This window comes from Urtica dioica, chromosome 11 (genome assembly GCF_054948205.1).
Source record: "Urtica dioica subsp. dioica isolate 48M chromosome 11, U.dioica_male_clone48M_v1_H2, whole genome shotgun sequence".
Lineage (NCBI taxonomy): Eukaryota > Viridiplantae > Streptophyta > Magnoliopsida > Rosales > Urticaceae > Urtica > Urtica dioica.
Window position 1 is genome coordinate 17836355 of NC_142766.1, and position 20677 is coordinate 17857031.

At 34.9% G+C, this 20677-nt stretch overlaps 2 protein-coding genes across 2 annotated transcripts; both read right to left on the reverse strand.

The window, feature by feature from the left end:
* Positions 1–2004: 2004 nt before the first annotated feature.
* Positions 2005–4645, reverse strand: LOC149381889 (scarecrow-like protein 14). Its single transcript, XM_089630600.1, has one exon. The coding sequence runs from the start codon at positions 4394–4396 to the stop codon at positions 2237–2239; it is 2160 nt and encodes a 719-aa protein (XP_089486726.1). The 5' UTR covers positions 4397–4645; the 3' UTR covers positions 2005–2236.
* A 7282-nt stretch (positions 4646–11927) lies between these two features.
* On the reverse strand, positions 11928–16818 carry LOC149381890 (telomeric repeat binding protein 1). Its single transcript, XM_089630608.1, has 10 exons — positions 16507–16818; positions 15320–15500; positions 14446–15220; positions 14217–14342; positions 14031–14093; positions 13862–13941; positions 13496–13767; positions 13095–13412; positions 12944–13007; positions 11928–12503 (listed from the first exon to the last, which is right to left on the reverse strand). Exons 2-10 carry the CDS (start codon positions 15398–15400, stop codon positions 12333–12335), a joined length of 1950 nt encoding a protein of 649 aa, XP_089486734.1. The 5' UTR covers positions 15401–15500; positions 16507–16818; the 3' UTR covers positions 11928–12332.
* Between the last annotated feature and the right edge of the window lie 3859 nt (positions 16819–20677).

Genomic DNA, 20677 nt, shown 5'->3' on the forward strand with positions numbered 1-20677 from the left:
AATTGGTGATTGTTCTACAGTTATCTCAGTTTAACCGCCATATTCGTAGCTTCATATGTCTATTAAGCACAATAACTCTTGAATGCGTATCTTTGGTCAGATCTTTATTGTCAAATCGCATGACTGACGGTTATTTTTATGAGTTGGTACTTGGTACCACGCTATTATTTTACTAGTCATTTTGACCTTCAATCTTCTCTTTCATAAGAAGTTATGCTAGTAAATCACGTCTTTACGTTCATCCCGGCTATTGGAAGGAAGTGTCACTTCCATTTCCAATAAAGTATCTTACAAATGTTTATTGGAAGTGACACTTCCGTTAGGAAAATTGGTGTCTTTCATTACTTAGCGGAAGTGTAATTTTCGTTTGGCTTAATGGAAATATGGATTTCCGTTAATTTCCATTAAGTAATTAAAAATAAATAAAAAAATCAAATTAAATGGTAAATAAAAAGGACTAAACTGTTAATTTTTTTAAAAAAATGTACTAATATGTAAACTGAATTTCATCTTGATCAATAACTTTTTTTAAAGTAATAACATTACAACAATATTATGAGTAAAACATTATAATAAGATTACATTTAATTAATAGTCATGTTATGAAATTTTATATCAAAGTTATCAACAAGATCAATGTTCATAAATATTTCTTGATAGCGTTGTTCGTGTGGTCAATCTTTGTAAATGATGAGTGTCTTGTTGTTCCTGCCGTTTCCGAGCTTCTCGGCAGCTGGCACTTCCGTGAGGCACGTGGAAGACATGGAAGGCCTTCCTTTCGAATTCCTACCGACCGTTAGCCCACCATGACTTTACCTAATGGATTGATCTTTCGTATGCTTACTTTGAGTTTTTAAGTCTAAATTAGCTCAGACTTTTTATAGTTATTTTGGTCGAACCGTTTAAGTTATTTGTTGAGTAACATATTACATTAGCAGTTACATTTAGATTTCATAAATGTTTTTTTATATAATATTTTTTAACGGGGATCCAATTATATTTAAGTTTCAACCAATAATAATATCAAACATTTCTTATGTTTTGATCGCGCATACGCCTCCTTTATAAATTTCTCTCGTTTTTAAGCAGATATATTGCAAAATCAATTAATTTCACCCATGCCAGAAGGAATTTAACTTAGGCGTACGTTAGTTACAAATAAAGCGAACAGAGGTACATAATCATATCCCACTTATTCCTACTAGTTTTAAATTAGGTAATCTTTATCTTATTTTTTCCTTAATTTTCAAACAGTGTACTTTCCATTAGGCAAAGGTCAAATGTATTAGGTTTTGTATTACATTCCATTAACTGTAGGCTTTTCAACTTTAAAGCAAATAAATAATAGTGTTAAACAACATAAACAAATAACCAAAACATAATGAAAGCAACCTCCTTGAATATATAGTTATTTCTTGTCATTCAACAAAATAACTTGCCAAATTATAATCCTTCAATGTCCTTTTTACATATATAATGAAACTATATGTCTACATAAACCAACCACACATTAATTATATGATTTAGGAGACGACTAATGTGAAGCTGTCTTATTTGGTCGCAGTAGATTTTAGTGCAATAAATTGGTGGCAATCATCATTGCTTAAATTGGATCAGATTTGGGTATCTATGTATCTTTCTATATGCATGAAAAGTACATGGTAAAATATATATATATATATATATATATATATATATATATATATATATATATATATATATTCAACGAAACAAAAATCAACCAAGTCTCTCTCAATTGGGCCTTAATTGAACTCTAGAGTCCAGAGTTATTAGAATTTAAGTTCTGCAAATATTAGGACCCCATAACTTGAGAAACTCAAATTTTATGTGATCTACAAACTACCCCTACAAATAATAAAGATATCAATTCAATTTGGCTACTAGTAGTACCTTATAATTCAAAAACTAAAAATAAAACAGCTGTTCCTCCTTTGACCAGTTTAAGATATATTTCGGAGGATTCATACATTTCCTTTAACCATCTAATACATAAATAAATAAGGCCCAAATTTGGGATTAAACATACATTATGGGCACAATTACAACCATCACTTGCAACAAAAGGCATGGTTTTTTGTTCGTGTTACAGATATAATAATAGACTAAGGTGTTCACTTCACATCACTGAACAGAGTCACATAATTCCAATATCACACAACGTGATGCATATTTGTAAAAGCAAAAAAAAAAAAAAAAGGTTTTCTGGCGTGTGATTTTAAGCCGGAACCCAACAGGAAGAACCGAAAAGAACCCTCCCTTTCCAACCCTGAAGCATCCAATTCGCGTCTTCTTCGAGAACGAACTCGCTATGATACCCTTTTTCCACCTTCCCTTTGAGCTTCTTTATGGCGTCCGAGGCCAAAGGAAGCGGCTTGAACCCGGCTCTCAACGTCCTCACTTGCCACTGCTTGTAAGTTTCGGGTCTCTCCACTCTCTCCGGCCCTTCACAGGCTACCACGTTTACGATCTCCCGGCCCAGAAACTCCTTCTCGAACATCAGCCTCATCGCGTCCTCGCGGCCGAACGTCACGTCCGCAAGATCGAAGAACGCCGAGAAGTTGAACAGAGCCTCTCGGAACCGCGGCACGAAGAACGGCGCGGTGTGGGACCCGTTGTTGATCCCGTGCACGAAGATGTCGGGTTTCAGGCTTCTGATCAGCCTCAGGACCGCGTCTCTCGGGCTGTTCGCGTCCACCGTCTCGTCGAGGAGGTTCTTGAAGCGGAGCATCGAGCTCACGGCGAGCACCTCGTTCTCTTCGATCCTGATGTCCTCGATTCGGACGTCTTCGAACTTCTTCGCTATGCCTTCGTACTCGAACTGGACTCCGAACCGCTCGCAGTACCTCGCAAGACGATGCCCCGTCTCTTGGACTCTCTCTTCCGGTCGGAAACCGCGCTGAGGAAGCTCGATTCCCGTCATGCGTAGCTTCGGTGGCCCGCCCTCTCTCTTCGAGAGGTAGTAGATGAAAGCGGGCCATTGGAATCCGTAAAGGATCCCGAAATCGACGATGTGCAATGTTTTTTCGGCTTTCTCGGCTGTTTTCAAGATCATGATGTTGGCGAAGATGATCGCCATCTTCTTGAAAGGGCAAGCCGAGATGTAAGCTTGGTAAGCTTTCAGCATATCGGTAGCTGACGTTTTCTTAGAAGCTAGAGCGGCGTATATCTCGCTTCCCGTGCCAGCCAACCGCGCTTCGAGCCCGTTGGCAAAATAATGAGCCAATCTCTGAGACCCGTCACCGAGCGGGGACGAGTATTCCCTAATCTTCTTCACCAGTTCATCAGCAGCCCTTAAATCACAAGAAGAGACTGCTTGAGCGCAGGATATCAAAAGAGCCCTCAAATCCACCACTTCCTCGGTGCTGTTCAGTGTCCTCGCACGACTCTTGTTACTAACAGTCCTGTTGGGCCGAGCGGACTTGTTAACTTCATTGTTCTCACTGAGTTCGGGTTTCTTACTATGACGCTCCTCTCTTCCTCTGTCACAGAGGAGAACCTTATCGAACAACTCCGATAACTCTGTCTCCTCGCTCTCCTCTATGCTAACCGCTAATTGCTTGTGACTCCTTTCGCCTTCATAATCATCGGATTCATCCCTCTCGTGATTCTTCATCTCTCTAGATTCCGCAGCAGAATTCTCTCTCTCGTCCTTGACGGGCCTGACAACATTTTTCTTCGCCTCTGGAATTCCGTCCTCGAGATTAATAAACAGCTGAGTGGGTTTAGGGAGGAAACTATTACCCTCCTCTATACCCCTCTTGAACTGCAACATGAAATCGTTCTGGCTAATCGAACTCGGAACCTGAGCCTCGCTAGCATTCGACCCAGTAGTCATCAAGCCATTCCGATTGCTACCGAAGCTATTGAAAACTTTGGTTGAGGACCATGAACTGGTTTGGACACCTAGTCCATCGAAAATCGAGGTCTTCGACATAGAAGTTTCAGAACACGCTCGATCACCAACATAGCTAGCATTCCCAGCCGAATCGGAGACACCGGAAATAAAACTATCATCGGGGCTCTCTGCACTATGATCGGTGTACCACAGAGGATGTTGATCCGGGGACCTCTGGGACTCCTCGGCTAGAACCTCGTACAGCGAGTTCTCGGCGGCTTGAAGAGCCAGAGGGTCGTGAAACATGCAAGGCTTGGCGTCCATATCCTCTTCCATGAGCATCTGGTTTATGTAATTAAGCACGGTCTCCGAAAAGTCACCGTCATCGGTTGGAGACTCGAGCTCAGGACTAACTTCCGAGCCAAAATTTACGTCCAGAGACCGATCGCTAGGACTCATTTCGCTGGAACCGTTTCCGTATTCATAGTCTAGAATGGGATTGAATCCGAAATTTGGCACTAAAGGAAAATCCTCATCCATGGCTTAAAACCCCCAATTTAAGAACGCAATAAAAAACTAAACACAGGCACGGTGAATTGATGAGGAACGAACAGAGAAGAATTCCGTACCCGTGGTGCGATATCACAGAGCTCGCGGGAGGTCAGAGAGCGTTTCCATTGGAGACGAATACATTTCAATTTTTAGGGTTGACGGATTTATGTCTGAACCGAATATAATTAGTAAAGACGAGAAAGAGAGAGAGAGAATTTGGAATATTATAATTAAGGCGTGATTTTGGCCTTGTCGAGGTTCTTACGAGCACTCGTTTCTGTATAGAGTTTAGACACGTGTGATCTTTAGTACACATTCACTTCGCCAATCCATATCCACTTGTGTTTTCTTCGATAAAAAAATAAAAAAAATAAAAATAAAAATAATAGATCCACTTATTTTATTTTTTGCTCCAAAAAAATCCACTTATGTAAATTATGCCTGTTTTCTGATGAAAAAAAAAAAACAAAAAATTATGCGTACCTGTGCCTGTCTTGCCAGTTGCCACCGTCAGCAGTGATTCCTGATTCCAAGTTTTTTTTTCTTTTCTTTTCTTTCTTTTATGTATATATTCAAATTTCACATTTTACATTAGTTTTTTAATAAATAAAAAAAATTAGAAATCAGGCAAAACACACTGGTGATATTTGTTCGAAACGGGTTGACGAATAAACGAATAATATATGTTGACTTATAAACTAGTGTGTGTATGGAAATAAGAAACGTTTATCTCATCTATAATAATTTTATTTTTTATAAATTAAATACCTTTCGATTTTTTAAATTATCTCTAAATTTGTAATTATTAATATATATTTAAACTTATTAAAAAGTTAAGTTAACATGGATTCAATTTTTACACCCATTATCCGATCCGTTACTCGACCCATTTAGGATAATCTTATTTTACAAAAGCCAAAATGCTCGTAAGTAGAATATCTTAGAAAAAATAACACTTTTGAGTTGCGAACTAAAACTTGCAATCACCTCCGTTAATATTTAGCCTATAAAAAATATCATATACTCAGTATCATTCTAACTTACTTGCTATTTATCATTAGGTGTTCCCAAGGTTCTAAATATCGGCGATATATAGGGATATATCGCCGATATATCCGTTTTTTTGAAGGCTCGGTAAAAAAACTGATATAACAGCCTAAATATCGTTTTCTTCCCGATATACAGTTTTTCTAAAAAAAATTCCTACAACAGCCAAAAACATAAAAGTTATTCCTGAAATACCTATTTTCATAGCTCTAAACAGGTCCAAAATTTAAACTTGAGTTCTTAGGAATATGAAGACTCATTATTGCTTATTAAAATTTATAGAACTACATATGAAGTGATTTTTTGTAAATGTAAAACAAATTCCTACAACAGCCAAAACAGAAAAGTTATTCCTGAAATACCTATTTACATAGCTCTAAACAGGCCCAAAATTTAAACTTGAGTTCTTGGGAAGATGAAGACTCATTATTGCTTATTAAAATTCATAGAACTACATATGTTTATATGGAGTGATTTTTTAAAATTTATTAATTTCATAATAAGGTGAACTTTATTGTTAGCTAAATAAATGTTATATATTCATTCATTACGTATATTTATAGATATAAATATACGTATATATCTATATAGATATGTTATATATATATATATATATATCTATTTAAAATATAATTGTTATATGTATCATTAAATTATATATACATTTTATATATTTTTATAGGATTTCTGTCGATATATCCGTCGGTATCCGATATATCATCGATATAATCGGTAGTCGGTATTTAAATTGTTATAGAATATCCGTCGATATATCCATCGATACTCGATATATCCGTAAAATCAGAACCTCGGTATGGGTATCGGTATCGATATTTTAAACCTTGGGTGTTCCCATCAAAAATATGTTTTTTTTATTGTATTTATCATTATTTATGTCATTTATGTTTAATATTACCAGCTCTAAATATTTGTATACAACACCACTTGAATTTCATCAAAGTGTTATAGTATTGAGTACTGACATTGTTTTTATTTTCTCATAGTTGTTAATATCATGATTCAAAAATTATAAATTATAAGTATAACATAATGAATTTTTTAAACAATTTATTTGTATCTAAAATACCAGACAATCGTAGATAAATATATAATCTATTGATAAACAATTTACCCGTAAATTGTAAGATGTAGTGGCAAATGAGAAACCCCTTTGAAAAAAAAGTAACCATAGAATATTATAAAGAAAGAATACAAGAGCTTCACAAATGGTCCAAATGAAACAAGTATATACACATATTTGTTATGGAGTCATATCATGTTCCTTTATTTTAGAGGAACATATCATGTTCCTTGGCCTACAAAGTTTGTCTTATCTTAAAGTGACTGCACTATCTTATCTTCTGATAATTTCAAATCGTTGAAAAAGAAACATGTTTGTGACTTGTGGTGAGTTACTATATAAAGTTTATCAAGATGCAAAATAAAAAATAAAAATGAAAAACTACTATATCAATTTCGAACTAATTTACAAGTCATCATCTGAAGATATAAATTGAGACAGAGTCGATAGTACTATAAGTCCAACACATATCAGGTGTTTCCATAAAAGGTTAAATGTCTTTAAAATCATTAGTTCTGAGTATGTATAAATCTGGGCATTTGGAATGAAAATGTGGTGAAATTTCATTCCTTCCGATCAATTTAAAAGAATCAAATTTGTTTTTCGCTGACAATGCATGGAATAAATTATTTTTTCCGTTGACCAGTGAAAATAGTATGAAACTGTTCCTTCCAGTAGCTTCCGTTGATTTCAACCTTTGTTTTATTCTTTTATTTTTTAATCCCTCATTTTTTTTCTTCTATAAATATCACTATCATTCACATTATTTCCTCACAACTTTCTCATATAATTTCTTCTCCCACTCTCTTCAACTACTCTAACTCTCATACAATATTAATATATAATTGTTTTATTATAAACTTTCTAATTTAATTTTCATATATAATTTTAGTATATATTTTTAATATATAAATTTAGTAAATTATCATTTTCTCCACTTTTTTTGTTCTTCTTCGTATATAGTTTGTAAGATAATTTTAATATGTAACTTTCATATATAAATTTAGTATATAGTTTGTAAGATTTTATGAGTTTAAAAAACTAAATTACTCTTCATTTTCTCACTTTATAATCTAGTACTTATTTTTTTAAAAAATACTACATTTTAATGTTTTAAAAATGTATTTATTTTAATTATTATTATGTATGAAAATGGACATTTCCATCAATGAAATGGAAATTTCTTTTCTATAGTGAGTGAAATTCCGATTAATACTGAAATGAATAATTCCTTCTAGTCAAACACGAAATTCCGCATCCTATGAAAATGGATTTCCAAGTACGTTATGGAGTGGTCCATATTATGGGCCTTTATCTACATCAAATGTAACCTAATTAATCAATATAATTGATGCTATTTTTACAATGTAGATTTACTCTAATACCCATATTATGATCTTTTCATTTTGAGATTCACTTTCAAGTTTCCTTCATTCGGAATAGGCTCTATACGACTAGTCTGGTGGCAGATAAATTGTTTAAAGTTCATTTGAGCTCGCCAATAGTTCTTAGGTCGAGAAACCATCACAGCTAAAGTTTTCTAAATTTTAATTAAAATCGATATTATATAAATTTTTAAAATTAGTCAATGTATTCGAAAGTTTAAAAATGATCTTTGTCACAATTTGTTGAAATTGGAGTTAAAAAACTCGAATGGTGATTTTTTAAAGAAGATAGTTTACATTTTCTCCCATATGTGAACGAATGTTATTTAAGTAATTTTGCGTCCATAATTATATAACGTGTGATTAAGAAATCTAAAAAGAAAAATTGTGATCTTTTTAAGGGGGAGTTGGGAAAATTATAGGGCTATTTTGCTAATTAGCCAAATCAACCTATTAATATTAATAGAATAGCCAAAGTTTCAATTAATTAAGAGAATAGCCCAACTAATCTAAACTACCTAAATTACCCTTTCACACAACTCTCTCTCTCTCTCTCTCTCTCTCTCTCTCTCTCTCTCTCTCTCTCTCTTTTCAGCATATTCTTCTGCGTCGCCGAGGCTCCGCTCGAACATGATCGCCGCCGAGAGCCCGAGGTAGCCGTCGAGCGCCGCGGCGGAGACGAGGTCGCTTGCGCTGCTGGTTTTCACGGTCAGGGTGCTTCGGGATCACCGCCACCGCGTCGCCGTCGCTCAGGCGGCGGCGGAGCGCGCGCACGGAGAGGCCGCGATCGGGGGAGTCGAGGATGGCTATGGCGTCGCTGTACCGTTTCGATGTCCGTACGCTTGTCCTCGCAGGTACGCTCGTCCTCGCAGGAGATTTCTCCGGCGACGGCCTCGAGTCGTCCGAGCTCTTTCGATCGTTCTCGGAGATGGCGCGGAGGGTTTGGCTCCTCCACTGCCTTGCTTTCACGATCGAACCTGAGGTCTCAGAAGTCGACAGCGAAGCAAAGCCCTAAACCTAACCCTAACCTCGGGTTCGCTGGAGGTGGAGAAGAAGAAACAATTCGCGAATCGGTTAATTTAATTAACCTACTGGAGTGAGTTACGTTAATTAATTAACTGATTCGTGAATAAGTTAATTAATTAACCTAACTCACTCCAGTAGGTTAATTAAGTTAACCTATTCATGAATTTACCAATGGCGTTATGGTCTGAGCCGAAAATATGGGCTATGTGCTTAATAAAATGAAACTTGGGCTATTCCCCCAATAAGAATAACAAACTTGGTTAGTTAGAACAAATTTCACAAAATTATAACTATCTTTTTTTTTTTTTTTTTTTTTTGTTGTCTCGCCTAACGATCTACAGTTAAGAAAATTTGGTCAAATTAAAACAAACGCATATAATATTGGAGATGTCGGACATGAATACAAGTATATATTTAGTATTTGAATAATTGAGTTACCTTTACAATAGAAGGATAACCACTAAACTATTCTAAATAGTTTCTTCTATCTTTAACTATTTATACTCATTTTCGATTCCTTGTGTTGCAATGGCTCAACGGGCTGGGGAGAAAATTAATTAAATGATTAAATCCTTTTCTTAGACAGGGACGAGGACAATGTTAAACACAATATTATCAATCCCGTAATCTCAAAGAGAGTAATTTGTGTGCCATTTTTACAAAGAACTCCTCTGATGAGTTCTGTCCCACCTTCTGAAGATAGCTTTACCCTCTCAATAAAAACAAGTCTCATCTTGTATGATGATTTGAATTCAATGTCTTTATTAATATAATGTCCACAATACTAAAGCTTAACATATTTTTATGTAATCTGTAGTTTAAAGGTTTAATGTAACATGTTGTCCCTATTATGAAGCCAGCTAAGCCATCACTTAAGGCTCACAAAATTTGAAAAAAAAAAGCCCTAGCTTATTTTTTGTCGCGGGGTCATTCTTAGGCCTCAAATTTTGTTCAATTAAGACCCAATTTACTCTTTGGTGTTTTCCAATTGTTGTTGATCAAATAAAATCAAATAATACCCATTTGTTATCATTATCAAGAACGTTAACGAGTTCCCTTGGACATTATTGCGACTAAAAGAATCAAACACTTGGACGTTATTACGATTTTTCATTCGGAGTTTGATAAGATACTTTATCTGTTGTAGTTTTTTTTTTTTTTTTGTTAGGAAATAGTATTTTCTAATTTTGAGGCTTTGAAATTTGAAAAAGTGTTCAAGGCTTAAGCTATGAAGTAAAATTTGATAAAGTGAGTTCTATTTAATTTTTATGTTATTTTTTATGATCCCCAAATTTTTTTTCTCTTCAGCATTAGTTATTGTTTACGTTAAATCACATTCACCAATATGAGAAAAATAAGAGAAAAAGACAACCCCATCAATTGAATTCCAAGAATTCTTCATTAAAATTTCAAGTTTTATCTTTCTAATTCGATTATTTGAAACTTTAATTTGCTGGGCTTTTGTACTTCTTTTATTCTTTTTGTGTGTTGTTTTGCGTTTTAGAACATAAAATAATCATGTATTGTCGAAAATATGTTTGGGGTTATGGAAAAAAAATAGTTTATACATCAGTGTTTTTTTTAAAAAAAAAATTAAAACCTAATTTTAATATTTTTTTTAAGTCACAATATATGTTGGGCCGGCCCTGGTTGTATGCTATATATTTATGATGTAAGACCGAAATCGTATATATATATATATATATATATATATATATATATATATATAATGTGATGAGAGGACTACTTCAATTCTATTTATAATGTGATGTGTGTGTGTTTTATATATATATATATATATATATATATATATTTTATATATATATATATATATATATATATAAAACACACACACATCACATTATAAATAGAATTGAAGTAGTCCTCTCATTTTCCTATCTTAAGTTCCAAGGATGGTTTTATCCTTATCACCAAAAAGTGGGGAAAGAAATTGAGAGAGAAGATATATCCAAAAACATTTCACTTATTAGGAGCCATAACCATCAATTATTCAATTTAAATCTTTTCACTCATTATCCATTTCATAACTCTATTTTTGAAGTTTTGTTTCACGAAGAAGAAAACGTTACAAAATTCGCTCATGCAAAAAAAGTATAATGATAGGGAAAGATGTGGATGCCCCCCAAAAAAAAAGAACTATATTGTTTTTTTATCATAACATTCACAATAAACCACATTTTAATAGTGGGCCTTCCATTGGCTCAATTATTCAAACGACATTGAATGGCATATCCCCCAGGACCCCCCATCAACCGAAGAATCCATTAAAAAGGTTCCATTTTGAAATTCTATTCCCACTATATTACTATCTTTGATGATCTACTCAAGTAATAATTTGTTCATAAACATGGTTACAAAAACAAGATAAATGTACTAAGCCAACACGTTGGACACCAAGCAAGGTGTTAAAATATTGAAGGAACATTGCTTTTAATAATATTATGCAAGAATATTGATTTGATCAACACAGGTAGATTCTATTTTAGTACCTCCTAGGAAATAGGAAACCATTATTTTTTCTTATATTGATTTTCTTATGTTTAAGCTCTGACACAAACACATGCAAACACGTGAATAACAACATTTTCAATCTCTTCCAGAGGCCTAACTAACATTTGGGTTACACCAAACAAATTCTGTTTGTTTGTCCCTTGTCCCAACTTGAAAAGTCCCACCCAAACCAGTTAGGTAATAAACTTAATCAATCAACTTTTTTTGCTCATCTATTGTATAAATATAATACATATTTACACTCTCTACAGTCTAATGCCAGCGCTTCCAACATATCCTCAGATCACTTGTCTTTCATTGTCCATTGATAGCTTAGCTCGTAGTCGTGCCTGGACTTGCATTTTTTTAACGAGTTTTAATTTTGACCAAAAAGGAAAAGAATATAATAAAAAAAAAAGAGAAAATATAAATGATGACGAGCACATGAATAACCAAATTACCAGACAGATTAGACGATGAATGAATGTGGGATATGAAGCAAAAGTACAAACCAAGGCAAATACAAATTTAAAAAAAAAAACCAAGAACTCCATTTTCTTGTTGACAAAGAATTCCGTTAAAACTAAACCCTAAAGCACTTATTCAGTCAAAGTGTCGAACCATTTACAATTTGCCTTGGCCTCCCCGTGCAAGGGAAGTCCACGGCGACGCAACTTTAAACAATAATAATACACAATTCATATTTTTTTTTATACCTCCTAAGATAATCAACAACTTTCTCTATCCCTCCTGTTTTGTCACGAAAAGCTCTTTACAGCATTAACAAAGTTTCATAAACGAAACAAAATAAAAAAAAATTAAAAATTAGAAACCTAGACATGTTTTTTCTTGGTGTTGTGTTGTCTTCAGAGTGTTAGATGAGAAGACAAGTCTGAGAGTGTTGTTTGAGCTGTTGTTTGGCTTGCTGTTGGGACCAATAAGAGTGGGCGTTCAAAACCCTATCCAACAGCTCTTGTGGGACTGGCTCTCCTCTCCTTTGTTGCGGTGCTATCCTTGCCGTGTGTACAAGTGTTTTCCACTTATCCTGAATATGCAATACATATATACAATTAGTTTCATCAAACCCAGTTCACAAACATCTTGTGTATTATTATTTGACACATATATATATCGGGGTGTGTTACGAAATGGAAAGAAGCCGTGTGTAACAGGATTTAATAGATTCCATGACAAGTTGGTATTAAAGAAAGAAAGCCAAGGCTATGTGGCTCAGATAAAGCTCTCTATCAAGACTGCCTAATTTGTTTACCTACAGTACAAGCAACGTTTTGCCAAAGTTTATTAAATATAATAACTAAAGTACCGTCCTTTGGCTGGCTCTAGAAAAGAAAGTGGACTTTTAATATTAAAATATCATCATTTCAAAGATGGCAAGCTTTTATTGTGGTTTATTAGTTGGTTAACGCGCTATTACTGCACAAAAATGTTGAAGATGAATCAAAGTTGGAAACTTGACTCTCTCACCTTCAAATCTACGTATGTTCGGTGCTTCGCATCATCGAAAGCCCGAATCTTGACGTCGCGCCACCTATGCATCATCAAAACCAAAATCAGCCACCAACTACTTATCGTTCATAGTCAAGCCAGTACTATTGTTATCAAACTGTTAAATTACCTGCCCGTCCCAAGTTTCTCGACGGCATGAACGAGGGCTTCAACTTCGGTGACAGAGAACGGGCGGCGGATCCTCCGCTGAGACATTTCGGGGTGCTTCTTTCGTATCGCCGGGACCACGGAAAGAGCTTTGGGGCTGATCTCCGGCACGGGAACTAAGGCTTTCGAATCCGGCGTTCTGTTCTCGATCGACATGTCGATCGGAGAAGGCGCCGAATCGTGGTCACTTTCGACTGAATTCCCCGAATCTGGATTCGCATCAGGCTCCGGTGAGATATCGGACACGCCCTCATTGTCGGTGCCAGGGATGGATAGAAAACTGGTAAAAAAAATAAATAAAAAGGAATTAATAAATGAAATTCAGATCAAGCTAGCTAAAATGTTTGACGTGGATATTATTACCTAACAAGGGGTAGGGTTTGAGGCACATCATTGCCGGGAAGGAAATGATGAGATTCACCGGTGCATAAAGGAGCGGGCTTCTGATTCTGATTTTGATTCTGTGAAGGCTTGTTAGGCTCCAAGGTAAAGCCCAAAGACTCGAGATGTTCATCGTGAGAAATTCCACTCTGGAGAAGAGTTACGTTGTCGTCTCTGACTTTCTGTCCTTGAAGAACTACGCCAATGCGTAACTCGCCCCCGAGTATAGCGGTCACTGCCTCCATAACTGTCCTCTGCAAAGAAGAAAAAAGATATCAAATGATGTCAGAGGCTAGGCATTGCATGTAACTCTTAATTAGTAAAAATGATATTGCTTTAATATATTACCTTGAGTGAACCGACCGTTGCAGTCTCAGGAATCTCGATGATAAGCTCGGGCACTCTAAAAGACTTGATTCTCAACTTCACTGAGTAAAACAAGAAGACACCAATGTTAACATTTATAGAGTCTAATTCTATTGATTTATATACAATCATTTCCTTAAAGATCTCGTACCCTGTGAATCCCTGCGCTGGAGGGAGGTGTGCTGACCTGTCATCGAGCGTGATGTTGCTTTCCCTGTACAACGATTCAATGTAAATTGAGGGAAAAAAAAAAACCTGACTAAGCGAAAACAGCATGCTTTTGGAAAATACCAGTGCCCTTCTCTGGTAAATTAAAATAACCCGAATTGCTATATACCTTCATCGGTCGCCCAAGCCGAGGTATGATCATATAGCTTCCTCTTCTTGATAGGTATCGCCACGTGCGACCTTTGGCGTTTGTAACACTCCTTCCTATTACGGTAGTTTGGTTTGAGAAGCCTATCTGAAAAGATATAGACAGACGAGCAAAATATTAGAGAAAAACTGTAGAAAAAATATACATATTTCGGAAGGAAAAAAAACTACTTAGGAACTCAACCACTCACCGGAATCATCCTTGTACCTCGGCGTCGGTCGCCAGTGCTTGGACGCGAGTATTTTCCTGATCCTTCTGTCTCCAATCCGCGGCGCTTGTCTAAAGCACTTGCTTCGGGTTCTGCTTCTAGGGCTCGGGTGAGTACACCCAGAGGAATTTTCGTCATCATCTCTATTAACTATTTTTACATTACTATCCCTACTATGCAAGGGAACTAAACTTTCCATCTTCATCTCCGGTGCTGCTGAGACCACCGGAGACTTCAAACTGCACGTCTCAGCCCTAGCGCCAAGTGCCGCACCGTTACTCGTCAATTCGTCTTTAACTAATACGTTACTAGTACCATTATTATTCGTTTCCCCGTCTAATTTACACCCACCGGACTTACTGTACACCATCGGTGGCTCGTCCTCCTCTACTTTGCTACACAAACTCACTACTTCGTTCTTGATTTCGCCATCATCGCTATTCTTAGTGACTACTAACCTCTCCGAGAAATTCGAAGCGGTCATGACCGAGCTAAACCCAGAATGATCGTCTCGTTGAGTCGATGGAAGCTCCTCGGAGACCGGGTTCGATGTAATTGTCGACTGATTACAAGGTTCGACCTTGAATTCCTTGTTATTATCATCTCCACCGTCTTCTTTCTCTTTCTCACTCGATGCCTTGCTCGAAGATGAAGAAGAACTCACTTTCTCTAGCAACAAGTTTCCAGCCACGGTCGCCAACAAGTCGATAGCGCACATTTTGTTTCCTTCGGCTCTCTTATTACTCGTAGCCCTCTTCTGAGAAAAAAAAAAGATACGATAACACGGCACAGATCAGCAAATACGAACGAGGGGTAAAGTTCACGTCTTTACGGCGAGTGGTGCAAAAAAACTTACCCTTGCTGATCTGGCGGCCCTCGGAATCGGGGGCGCTTGATAGCCATTGAATCCGTAGTCTAGTCTTTTCTGCAACACCATATCCGTGAATCATGCACAGCGATCAAATACAACGCGTAGAACCAGAACGCATCCAAACAACTTTTCATGAAACACTTGGATGGAATTAAGTCCACAAACTCTGTTCAATAGAAAGAAGGAAAATCAATCAGTTTCAAACACCCACACACACCAACTAATTATTAAGGAATGGAATATTATATAAAATTAATATTAGCATAAAACTCATGTAAAACCCCAAGCCCATACAGAAAGGCATTGCCTTTTCTATTCAAAACCATTTAAATTTATATTTCCATCAGATCTACATGATCGGACGATGAACATATATAATCGAAGAAAACGCACGTAAAAATGAAAAAAAAAATAATAATAATAATAATAATGGAATAAGGGAAAAAAAATCAGACGAAGAAGGAAAAAAAGTACCGAACATGATATTCCCATTTCACAATGGAATAACGATATTGAAACATAAAATTAAAAAATTAAAAAAAAATCCTTAAACCACCCAAAAACCCTGACTTATAGAGAACGCCCAAGCCAGATCTGTGTGACGATTGCGGACATAATCCGAGAAAAAGCGAGTACAATTGAATGACGATGGATTTAAGCGTACGAATTTTTCACAGGAAAAAATTATAATTCAGAGATCTAAAACCTTCAATTCATCGTTCATTTGAGGAATCCACAGAGAAAAATAAATAATTAAAAATTATTGTATAATAATTAGTACGATAAAACAGATCATCTTTTCAAAGAAAAATTAGTAACTTGTTTCAAAAATTTATTTATGTCATCTTTAGATGTTATGGAAGGAAAATCTGCAATCCATCGTCTGCGTAGAACAGATATCAACAACGAAAACCAAATCTCGATGAAACTATCGGAAAACTTAACCGGAATAAAAAAAACACGATGCAAAATTTGGGAATACTCGGGAAAAGCCCAGAATTTTGAGAGAGGTTAGATTTATAAGATCGAATTGGACTAAAAAATCAAATTGTTCCATCCCTTACTCACGATTTCCTAGAAAACAAAAAGTTTTTTTTGCAGAAAAAGAAGACACGCCAACAACAATTTTCGACAATTCGTGAAGCGAAATCGACGAAAACCAAAGTTCTCACCTTTAGCCCGAAGATTATCCCTCAAAGTTTATATCTTTACGGTAAAAACCCCAGAATTCTTGAGAGTTCCGGTAAGAAAAAATGTGCGAACGATCGCGTAACTTTTCGGACGATTTCGGAGAATAAGAATTAACTTTCCTATCCCATTATTGTCCCGGAGAACTCTTATAATTGATGAGAAAAACACAAGCTTTAGATTCAAACGCAACCCATTTCTCTGATCTTCTCTCTCTTAAAAGAAAATCTAAAATCGCAATATTTTTTTGGTAATTTGTATTCTCTCTCTTTCTGATCGCCAAAACCCTCTGAAAACCACCCAACCTTGGGCTTAAACCCCCAGTTCTTATACCATTGACCTCACTTACCGGGGTTACCGGTAATTTTCACTCGGGTTGACCGCCTATATCCGGTTACACATAAACCACCTAAAGACCGGTTCTTCGCTTATGGGTGACCCACCAATTTCTTTACCGTCTTCATGATCTTGCCACGTGGATTAATCCCCTAGATCATGCGGCTACTTGTGGTCTGCTATATCTAGAAAAACGTTCTATCACGAAAACAGGTTTAAATTTTCTCCTCAAAATTTTCGTTATTTTTTTAATATTTATTTTCATGGATATTGCATTTTTTGTAGCCTCGCATATATAAATAAATAGAGCAGGTCGTGTTTAGTTTGGTTATTGTGGAAATTAAACAAAAATTGAAAAATTTATTTATTTTTGTGTATAAAGAATCGTAAAATGTTTCGTTTTTTTCCTTTTAGTTTAACAACTTAATCCAACTCAACCTATACACAATCACTGAGGATGATAAAAGTCTTGGCTTTGGACATTTTTTGTAACATAACGTGACTGAGACGCTAATTAAGCTTATTTTAATGCTTATAGCTGGTTAAACAATAAAACTAAGCGTTCTACCCAAAAAAAAAAAAGTAAATAAATAAATAAAATAACCTAAGCGTTATTTGATGAATGGTCTAGAGGAAACTCCTGCTTTTAATGAAAAACTATATTGATCACACCGGAATTATGATAAACAGCTCGACCAAATGTTACTTTGCTGAAAACAAAAAAGAATAAACATAGGTTAAAACATAAGGAGAGAGTAAAGCTGAATAGCTGATGTAGTAATTCTCACGTGGATATAGATCCAATGAAGGACTAAAATATTCGTATGTATGCAATATATTATATTAGCCTATAAAAAGAAATACATAGTGTTAAAAAATAAAGGATTAGATATACTTTGCTTGTCAATGGATAGCAAAGATCCCCGTAGATCTAAAAGGACTTGGTTCTGGAAATAGGATCTACAAGGGTCCTTTTCGTCATTTTTTTCACAGACGTATTCAATTTCATAATCCAGCAGTTATCCGGATGAGCATAAAGCATTTTAAGGGTAAATTGTCCTTAATCCTTATATTCCTTTCTGTTGATATTTTGCTTAATATATAATTCCCTTCTATAAGGAAAATAATTATAGTTTTCTTTTATATATAAAAGGACCTCCTTAATGAGAATAAAACCATAAAAGCTAAAATATCTTATATCACAATGAAATTTAGTAGGAAAATTCAAAACTCATTAAAAAAATAAAATAAAATGTTCATTATATAAACACAGACAACAAAAATTGTATCATATTCAAGTAAAACTTATCCTTAACATTAATTTTTGTGTTCATATGTTGTTAATTTTTATTTTTTTGTTGCTTTTTTTCTGACCATAACTAACAATTTAGATATAAGAAAGGTGGTAAAATGATATCGTTAGCAGTTACATATCCAGGACCCATAATACAAATAGACGCATAACAAGTTTCATAAATGAAACTAAAACTATACCCTTCAGGTATTTAATGGTTCAAAGATAAAATCTCATATAAATGATTAAAATATAAAATAATTAGAAAAACTTAAAAAATGGAAACAATCATATACGGGAGAAGGAATACACGACATAGCCAGGCTCACATTGAGCAGTGGACAACGGTCGTAAAGAGTAAAAAAATTTATTTTTTACAAATAACTCGCAAGATATATATTGTTATAAATTAACAAATTTTTTAAATTGACAAATGTATTTTAATTTTTTTTTATTTTCATGGTATGACTTTCCGTAAAATTGATTATGCTTTATCAATATAACAAAATCATTATTTTAAATATTTTATCATTCATAAATTAATTTTGAGGTTAGATTTCCATTATGATAGTAATTTAATTATTATTTAAGTTAAAAAAAAATTATTATCTTATGTGCTCGAATGTACTATCCTTGTTCTTCATTATAAACAAAATAAAAAATAAACTTATCGATAATATTATATCCACATTGGTTGATTGCATTATTTTGGTCAACACTAAGTTGTCCTTTTCGAATTAAATTTTTTTTTTCGAATTAAATTAAACGACCAAGATTAAAATAACTCGTAAATGTGCTACTTTTTTCGCCATAATTCATTTATGACACTGCCCTCCATCAACTATTAAAATTATTATAATGCATCTTATTACGTGAGAATAGATGCCACGTAGGAAATACGACCTGAATCTGACGTGTAAAAGAAAAAGGCTCTCCTTGGTTACTTTTTGGTCGGTATTATCCCCGATTGAAAATGAGATAAATCCTCTAAAAATTATAAAATAAAATAAAGAGAAAACGGAAGATTTGAACAGGCTAAGAATATTCGTGAAAGATAACGTTGACGGAATTTAAGTGGGCTTTGAAACCAAAGGGACCGCAACATAACGTGGGTGGTGGAGAGAGGAGTTAGTCCAAACGGCGTTAAGTTTGGGGATAAGAGTCTGTGTGCTTGTGGTTAGTGGTGGGACCGACAGGTGTGGTGGGCCCCAGATATACTTGAATGAAATAACATTTAAATAATATCTATAACCAATGAAATGAATAGAAGGAATAGTGGGTTATTTAATTACGGTTAAAAAAAGAGTGGGTTTTGTTTGTGTGTCAAACTGGGCGTCTTGGCAATTGCCCTATTAGCAATGAAATTAAAAAAATAAATAAATAAAAAAATGTGTGGCACGTGGTAACGACGCGTGTCAAACTCTAAGAATATAGCGAGAGAACATTTTTTTTGCTCCTCTTACAATGCGAAAAACCGCGACACGTGGCGTACTGTATTGGATTAGCGACGAACCATCGTATTCATCGGTTTTTTGGTTCCGTCGCCGTTTGTTTAGCGAGTGGTCGTTTATTATAATTTATAAACACTATGGGCTTTGATAAAAGATTACATGAAATGTATTATGTATATTTGTTTATATTTAAAAAATGTTTGTTTAATTGTTAGTGTGGAAGGGGAGTTTTGGAAGAACTCTTTTTTTAAGTTGTTGGCATGAAAGGACTAGTCATTAAATACGATTTAATTATTCCTCTTATCTTATCTTAAACTATCCTTGTATTAATTTGATCTTTGAACTTTTTGATTGAGATGGAATTAGGATGATATCTCTACGCTTTGATTATGTATACCAGTTTTGTGATTCGACTAGTTTTGGATTGTTATTGCCTATTGGACTAGTAAAGCACCAAGTATATATGTTTAGAACTGTAATGTAATGTGCATAGAAAAGAAAGAAGTGTTTTTAAATATTTTTTGTCATATAAACAAATTGCCGTGATTGAGTATGTTATAGAATATGTACATGCAAGTGCAAGGACCATCTAACGTGCTACAAATTGGTAAAATTGTAATTTATTTTTGTAATAACAATAATTGACAAACATATCTTCTTAATTAAGATGAAGTTAAAGGATATTAATTATCTTGATAATGTTTTCCATTGGCTTCTTTGTTTTGACATGTTTGATTTTAAGATACTGAGATGCCTTAGCAAAATAGGATGAACAAGAATATTCTCTTATATAAAGTTAGAGGTGATCCTCGACATAGAGATGAAACAAGTTTTGCACAAGAACGAATAGGACTTTTGGATGCAACTTTTGTCCATCTAAAAGCTCAAAAGTCTCATCCAAAAGTCATTTGTATGCGACAAAAGTCGCATTCTTTGGTTCGTAGTTGTTGCTACTAGAAGCGATTAGTCACATCCAAAAATTGTCCGAAGCTAATGACCCAATATGTTCTAGTATTGGTCCGTTCTTTTGAGAATTCTAGGTGTAATCGGAACAGAGTGTTACACTTTAAAAGT

Bases quoted from the DNA above. Each gene is read 5' to 3' on its own strand.
- LOC149381889 (XM_089630600.1), bottom strand. From the start codon at position 4,396: ATGGATGAGGATTTTCCTTTAGTGCCAAATTTCGGATTCAATCCCATT.
- LOC149381890 (XM_089630608.1), bottom strand. From the start codon at position 15,400: ATGGTGTTGCAGAAAAGACTAGACTACGGATTCAATGGCTATCAAGCG. The intron at 13,413-13,495 runs GTAATAATATCC...TTTTTTTACCAG, and splicing joins CAAACCCTACCCCTTGTTAG to TTTTCTATCCATCCCTGGCA. The intron at 12,504-12,943 runs GTGAGAGAGTCA...TTGCATATTCAG, and splicing joins GAACATACGTAGATTTGAAG to GATAAGTGGAAAACACTTGT.